Genomic DNA, 7,882 nt, shown 5'->3' on the forward strand with positions numbered 1-7,882 from the left:
TACTTTCATTGCATATTGTAATCATTAAGCATTTTTAAGTTAAAACATAAAATATATGCTTACAGGTAATGTATGCAATTTAGACACTACAGTGTGACTACATGGAACAAATTCATTTGTCAAATTCATTTCTCTCATGGTGAAATAACTCCATCTTCCTTTTCTTAAGTTTCTTGTCATTTACTATAAATTGTAAAATTATAATATATATTTATAATTCTAATTCATTTTTGTTCCTACCAGAAAGAAATCTTTTTAATAAAGCTACCTTTTTATTTATATATTAGCTCCTTTTTTTTTAAACATTTTAAAAATTTGTTCTCCAGAAACCGTCACAGGGACCGTGAAGAAAATGATGAGCCAAAGGACCGCAGCAAAGACAGGGAAGATCGCAGAAGCAGACATCGTGGTGATCGTGAGGGTGAACCCAGAGGTCGCCATTACAGCACTGATGATGGTACAGACAACCGCTATAACTTTGACCCCAGCTATGGTGACCCTAACATGGGCACCTCCATCTAAGGGAGTGGCCAGAATGGGGATTACCTTGGCAATTGAAGGTTATTTCTCCTTACATTGTCATCTAATAGAGTATTGTTGAAAGTACAAACGATTATAATTCAGTTGTTTGACTTTGTACAATAATTAAATGATCAATAAAAAGTATGTCACCCTGATGTAATGATCAACTGTTTAATTTGGTTTTAAATTTAATGAGATCCCATAAGGCCTGAATTCTTAATATTCCAACTTTTTTTGTATAAACCAGGCAACATGTCCCCAATGCCTTTTTATTTTACTAGTGATCTAGGCCTCTATGTTTTTAAGTAGAATATATTTTTTAACAACAAAATGTTTATTAGTGAAAAATTTTAATTGTTTTCAATATGTTTACTTAAAAATATGACCATCAAGTTTTGAACATTACATATTTTTACATTAAAACTTGTGGCTATTTTTTATTTTTTTTAAATTTTGGAAAAAAAAATATTTTGAGATTATTTGAGAGATGCCAGTTACTCAATGGACCTCATTCCCCAATCGTAAACAAACAACATTAAGCCAGGTGATTCTCTATCTCTGCGGTTCTCAACCTTTTTAGCTCCACAACCCTTAATGCAACTTTTCACTTGAAGGCGACCCTCAACCATAAAAAAAAATTAGTCATAGGTCAAGGTAATTGTGATTGTGATTTAGCTAATATTATAAAATGGTTATCAAATTGCATATAACTAATATCCATGAAGTTAATTTAATTGTTAGAAACGATTCATATTTATTTAGTGTAAAATAAATTAGTGCTTAAATTTTTAAAAAGCATATATATGACTTTCATTTATTTATTTTTCTATTACGTGTTTCTAATATTCACGTTACATACATAATTTACAATTTAAAAAGTATTACTTATCATGGAAAACGTGGCCACAGTAGTTTCAAATGTGCCAAAGTTATTGCAAAAGTTGAGCTTGTTTTTATTTCACTAGATTAAGGATTTACATTTTCTGCATCAAGATTTTTTCTGTATTTATACTCGATAACTGACAGGCATAAAATTTAAAAAAACATGTTTCACAAAGATACAGTGTTGGAAGTCTCGAAAAAATCTCATATAGAGCAGAATGACTGCAAACAATTGATGCAGAATTGTGTAACTGACATTGAAGAGAAATATTTAGATGCATTGCTATTGACATTGCTAATATATGTGAATGAATCATTCAGTAAGTTAAGATGGATACTTATGGCGACTCATTATTCTGTACCAAATATAAGACATCCAGACCGACATCCAAGCATACTTAGAGCACCACCTGTGCAGACACCACAAATATTTTCCCAAGAAATCTTTTACTTTTCAGATTTAACCAACTTTGTCAATTATATCAGGTGTGTTAGAGGTTGTTTATAGAGGTTTGAATAGAAACTAATCTTTAAAATTGACATTATGTATATATCTTAAGTATACCACCTATTAATTATGAACAATTGACAAACACCTGTGGATTCATAGAGCTGAATGCTAAATAATGTAAAAGTAGCAGACATCATTTGCTTAATATCAGAAGGCATGTCAACTAATCTCCTGTGAATAGTGTCATTAGGTATGCAAATTGCATAACTCTGGCAATTCTGAGAGCCACCAAAGAAGAAGATTCATAGGCTGATATGTTTAATTATGGTACTTGCCACCTGACTCTAAACTAAACTACTAAATGTCGTTATCGGCAAAGCTCGGATGTTTGTTCGGCCTCAATACATACAGCAGATAGAACTTCATTACAAATGGTGCATCGGGGTTTCTGAATTCCTGCTTGGACTATTGAAGTAAAACTATACAGAAAAAACAAATCATTTTCTTTTATTAATTTTCTTTAGTTTCAACTCAGTGTTCATGACTTGTTCCATATGAATTTTTTTCTTTGACTTTAATAGGATGGCATATTATTAATTAAATTTTCTTCACAACATGATTAGATCTTCACTAGAGAAATGTTTGATCCAGCAAGAATGTTTTGACACATTGTTGGACAGTAAATTCATTTGTTGAAAAATGTATTCTGCAACAACGCAGATGTGTTCTGCAACATCTATTTTTGAATGACAATTATATTTAAAAAAAAAGAAAAACAAAGAATATCAATAAAAAAAAATGTGTATACTTTCAAACAATGATGTTACATTCACTAAAAGTGCCCTCTGATCCTCTTGCAATATGTCCGTGTTTAATTTGTCACCCCCACTTTTTATTTTCATTGAAGCTTGATGATCGTTTCATAATTTGTTTGGTAATAATGCAATTTGAGTAATTTCCATCTTACTATCCATACCAATGCAAATCTATATCCACTATGGTAGGCCTACTTATATGCTTGTTACAACACATTTGAAAAAAAAAAAAATACTTATGATAAAAAATTGCCAGAAAAAAGATTTTTTTTTCATTGTTTTATCAATTTTATCACGTGGCTAAATGTTGTTTGTTTGTGATTGTTGAATGAGGTCCATTCTATCTCTTACAAGCTTTGCTCTGAGATTTATAGTAACCCTAACTTTTTTAAAATTCTTTCATGTCATACCTTAATAAACATTCCATCCTTATTTTCTTACACCATTTTTTTTATTTTGTAACTTGAGGAAAATGTAACTTTTTGAATATACAAAGTTACCTATTGCAGTTACCTGTAAATAACCATGTATAAAATACCCCACATTCATTATCAAAACATATATTCAGCTGATTTCCTTTATACTTTCTTTTTTTCTTTCTGTATATATATATATTTGTTCAACTATAATTATCAATTATATAGCAGAAAATATTTTTGTGAGCATAATCTTTTGTACATAATGTCATGAGTGATTACACAAAAATACAAGTACATTCTAGTTTATTATGTAATTTCTCAGTGCCACTTCATTACCCAGGAAAATAAAGATTTGAGTTGTGTTTTTATTTAGAAATCCTTGCCTCCCTACATTTTCTTCAGCTTGTGAGAAACATTTTCCTGTTGAAGAACAGTGTTAATATATGACAAATGTTTTTCAACGATTGCCTATGTCCAAATGTTCATCTTGAAGATACAACATTCCTTTTGTGTTGCTTGTGTTCCAGCTGCTGGAATCATTTACATATCAAAAAATATTTATTTAAAAAAAACAATTATTTTGAGAGGTTAGTTGAAGTAGTTATATTTTTTTTTTGTAAGGCTTGGCCTTTTGTTTGAAATTATTCATCACCAGAGTCATGTTTTTATAATTACCTAAAGTTGGTGTGGTTATAGTTATAGATTCTGAATATCAAAGTTTATACTTTAGGTTTTGATGTACATTTAATGTAGATGTAAACCTCAACCCTGATGTTTCTTTATTGGCCTACTCTTACCATTTAGCTAAATAGTTGAACAACCATGACATAGCCATGTTTTATTCTCTTTTTTTTTGTTTTATGAATTGTATTAATTGTAGTCTCTGTATGTTCAAGCTAGAATTTTGTCCCTTACTTACTTAGACTTAGGCATAGATCCTTCCATGCTGTTCAGGTTATTGTCCAGCAAGCTGTTTCCATAGTCATTAGTCATCACTGGCAATGTCTGCAGACTCTTCCCAGCAGATGTCCACTGTTCTAAGGTCATGATGTCAAGTTATATAAGGACGTCCCTGTTTGTGCTTTCCTCGTCAAGGCCTCCTTGTCATTGCAAATTTTGTGATGCATGATTATTCTGTCAGAGTTCATGTCCTGAAATCTTACACGACACTTGGTCACAACCTCATTAAGTGGCGAAGTGCCACTTAATTAACACTAAGATTTCTGTTTATGACCCAATCTCTGTAGCTATGGTTAGCCTTTTCTCAATTTTGGCAGAGGACTTCCATGCTTCACATGCATACATTGCTGTTGGGATAACATCTGTGTTTAATAGGTGGATTTTTTGTCTAAAGACCAATAGTTCAGCTTGTCCAAATAGGCCATAACCTTTAAAAGATGACCTTTGCCTTTCCCCCTTATGTTAAGATAAAAAGGTTTGCTGGGAATACATTTATAGTCCCCACATAAATTTAGATGCGCCTGATAAGTCTTTTTCTACTTGTGAAAATATTAAATAAAACTGTTTAATTTTTAATGTTTCAAGACTTTTGGCTATATACCATTGCTCCTTTATTATGTTACTAATAGTAGAAAATTGGTGCATGAAAGAGAAACTGTGTCATTTTATGTTTTGCATTATAGATATTTCTAAAGGCTGTAGCATTTATTAGATCTGTGCACCTGTTGAGTCTTTTTCTTCAAAATGTTTCAGTTGTATTTTTCTCTCACAGTTGAATAAGCTTTGTCCAATACCACTTTTTTTTTCAAGTTGTTATTACAATTTCTGTTTATAGTTTACATTTTGTGTAGATAATATGTCAAGGGAAAACAGTGATATGCCATTACACAAATTAATGTATCTTTTTTTAGTACATATCTTAACCCTGTTAGATTTTAAATATAATTTGGTCTTAGAAATATAAATTAGGGTTTAGGAAATATTAAATTTTGTTTTTTAAAAACTTTTATGTGTGTTTTTATCATATCAACATAGTTTTTTTTTGTTTTTTTTAATATATTAATATCCAAAACACCTCATTAATTATTCACATTTTTTTATTTTTTGATTGTATTTAAAATTGACCTAAAGTAGCTCAATAAAAAAAACAATTTTAAATGAAAAGTTTTTCTTGATTGCTTTCCATGCTTTATCTTATTTGGTTACATTTGTGACAGCACTCATCTTGAGAAACCTTCTTGTTTCTTTTGAGCCACTTCTGTTTCTCTTGGTTGTGCTGTGTTATATTACCAACAGAGAGACATTAAGTTATGCAAAAACTAAATCCTGCAAGAAAGCCAAATAAAATGTATTTTGTTTTTGTAAAGATATCTCTTTCTTTGTATGGTAATTAACATTTTTAAAACCTATGAAAGCCATTTTTTTTTTCTACTTCTTGTTACTTGTTTGTTTTGTTTTTTTTTTTTCTTAACTTTTTTCAATTTCTCTCATTGCTACATTTTGCTTTGTTGACAGCGCAGTACATTATTTTTGTTTCATTTAATCCTAAAGTTTAACTGTTCATTTTTTTTACCATTAAATGTTCATGTATATGTTAATAGGCCATTTGTTAATGAGCTTGTAATTTTTTTGTTAAACTTAAGGGTTGAGTATCAACACATTATGGAATCATCCTTCAGTTTCAGCATCTCTTTAGCTCCTGCTCCCCTCTAAGGATGCATCTTCCCCTAAGTTTATTCAGGATCTTCAACCCATTATTTTTTTTAATCTACCTTAATCATTCATAATGTTACTACTGCCTTTGGGTTTACCAAGTTTCCAAGTTCTGAATAGTGCAGCATTACTATGTGCTGTTTTCATTTGTTCAAAAGTTTTATTGGTTGTGTGGTATGTGCTTTGGAAAGTCATCACAATGATCTAGAGTTCCAACCTTGTCCATTGTCAATCCCTGACATCATCCAGCAAGAGGTTTAGATTACAACATAATCAATAATCTTCACTTTCTGGAACATTTAAAACTTGTACAATTTTTTGTTAAAATGGTTGAAGGTTTTGGGCTTAGGATTAATGAGAAATATTTTTAGCCTCCAATCTTGCTATCAAATAAGGTATTCTCAACCTACCCACATAGAGCTCAATCTCATAGAACTTTTAAAATGCTTGCTAGAAAACCAAAGTCAATTGTCAATAAAAAATTAATACATTGATGAGGGTAAGGTTTTGAAAACTTGGCTGTTTCAGAGAAGTAACCTAACTATATTTCACTAAATATTGAAACTGTCCATTGTTCAGTTTGGGACAACAATAACAGTTTATCATGTTACAAGTATAATAGTGCCCCTATCAGACCTTGTGACCTATGGGGCAGATGATGTAAAGGTCATCTGTTTCATGCCCCACGGTTAATGTGTGTGGCCAGCACAATGACCAACCGCCTTTCTATTCCCCAACTAATGTCATTAGAGCAGGGTGGACTCAGAGATGCCCTAAAGATTCCAAAATTAAAAATCCCAGGATTCGAACCTGGGACCCCTTGGTTTGGAAGCCAAGCACTTCACCACTCAGCCACCTCGCCTCCTGTTACAAGTATACACTGATGATAATATATTGTAATATAATTGTCAGTACATTGTATTCATAAATGATCTGAACTTTTCTCTAAAGTAGCATTATGTTAAAAAAACTCAACTTTAAAAATAAAAGTCACAAATGAAAATGCTCTTTGAACCTGGGTGTTCTCATTGGCTGGACATTGCAAGAACTTCTAGTTCAAACCTTTCACCCCATGTTATATAGTCACCTCAATATAAAGGATGTTCCTGTGTGCTACATTTCATGAGTTAAGATCAGGCTTAGGAAAGCAAATGTAGGAAAGGTTTTGAAATGTCATAGTACATAGTTTTAATTATTGAATAAACTACATAATTAGTTTAGCCAGTTTTACTAGAGAAAGATGACTCTTTAGAGAAATGACGTGTGGAAGGGAACTTGACAAAAGAGCATAATTAAAGGACTTGTTTAATACGTTGTGTCCTACTCTCTATCTTGTAACTAACTGGACATCAAGGCCTATATATAGATCTAGTACCAGTAATTAAATCTTGGAAGATGTAGCCATGTGTTACGTATTCTGAAATGTTAAGCTAGTATTTTTTTTTAACAGTGATAACTTTTTCTCTCATTAAATTGATGTATTTTGTTATAATACTGTTACATTTTTGTTATGTTATTAACATGTCCAATGCATCTCTATAATAAGGTTAACATTGTTACTTACATAGTGTAAACCTGCCAACTGCAGTCATTCCATTTTCAAGATATTTTGATGAAGAACAATGAGGTGTTGATTGTAATTGAATTTTATTATCACTAAAATGTAATCACATTTTCAACATATCAACTTCTATTTTATTGTGAAATAAACTTATATTAACCAATTTGATTGATTTTCAAATTCTTTCAGGCGATGGAAAGGGAGAAGAATTAGACTTTTTCTTTTTAAGCTTTAATCATAACAAAATTAGGATAAAAAGTCAGGTGACCAGACGTTCCGATTAAGTCGTGACAGACCCGCTTAGGACCGTCTGTCACGCTTTCCATAAAAAGTTCAATGTCACGCTTTTATTTTAAAATCTTTCGACTAATAACTTCCAAGTACCGCCTTGCAGCGTCATTTTCTTGATCCTTAGTTTATGTTCGATGCTTAGCAGGCTCTCTTGTGTTAGAGGCATGGGGAGTGCTTTTACTTTGTAGCAATCTGGCTTCTTCTCAGAGAACTGACGTCAGCACGTTGACTTTTGGCGTGTTGATCTTTTGCATGTTCCTCGCTGGTT

General features: G+C 31.5%; 1 protein-coding gene across 1 annotated transcript in view; it reads left to right on the forward strand.

Annotated features, from left to right (window-relative positions):
* Positions 1–7,486, forward strand: part of LOC106055177 (uncharacterized) — a 38,095-nt gene extending 30,609 nt beyond the window's left edge. Inside the window, exon 10 of the mRNA XM_056011432.1 lies at positions 327–7,486. Within this exon, the coding sequence (XP_055867407.1) occupies positions 327–522 (196 nt within the window). The 3' untranslated portion in view covers positions 523–7,486. The remainder of the gene's footprint in view (positions 1–326) is intronic.
* The last annotated feature ends 396 nt before the right edge of the window (positions 7,487–7,882 follow it).

The sequence above is a fragment of the Biomphalaria glabrata genome, chromosome 14 (genome assembly GCF_947242115.1).
Source record: "Biomphalaria glabrata chromosome 14, xgBioGlab47.1, whole genome shotgun sequence".
In the NCBI taxonomy this organism is placed as follows: domain Eukaryota; kingdom Metazoa; phylum Mollusca; class Gastropoda; family Planorbidae; genus Biomphalaria; species Biomphalaria glabrata.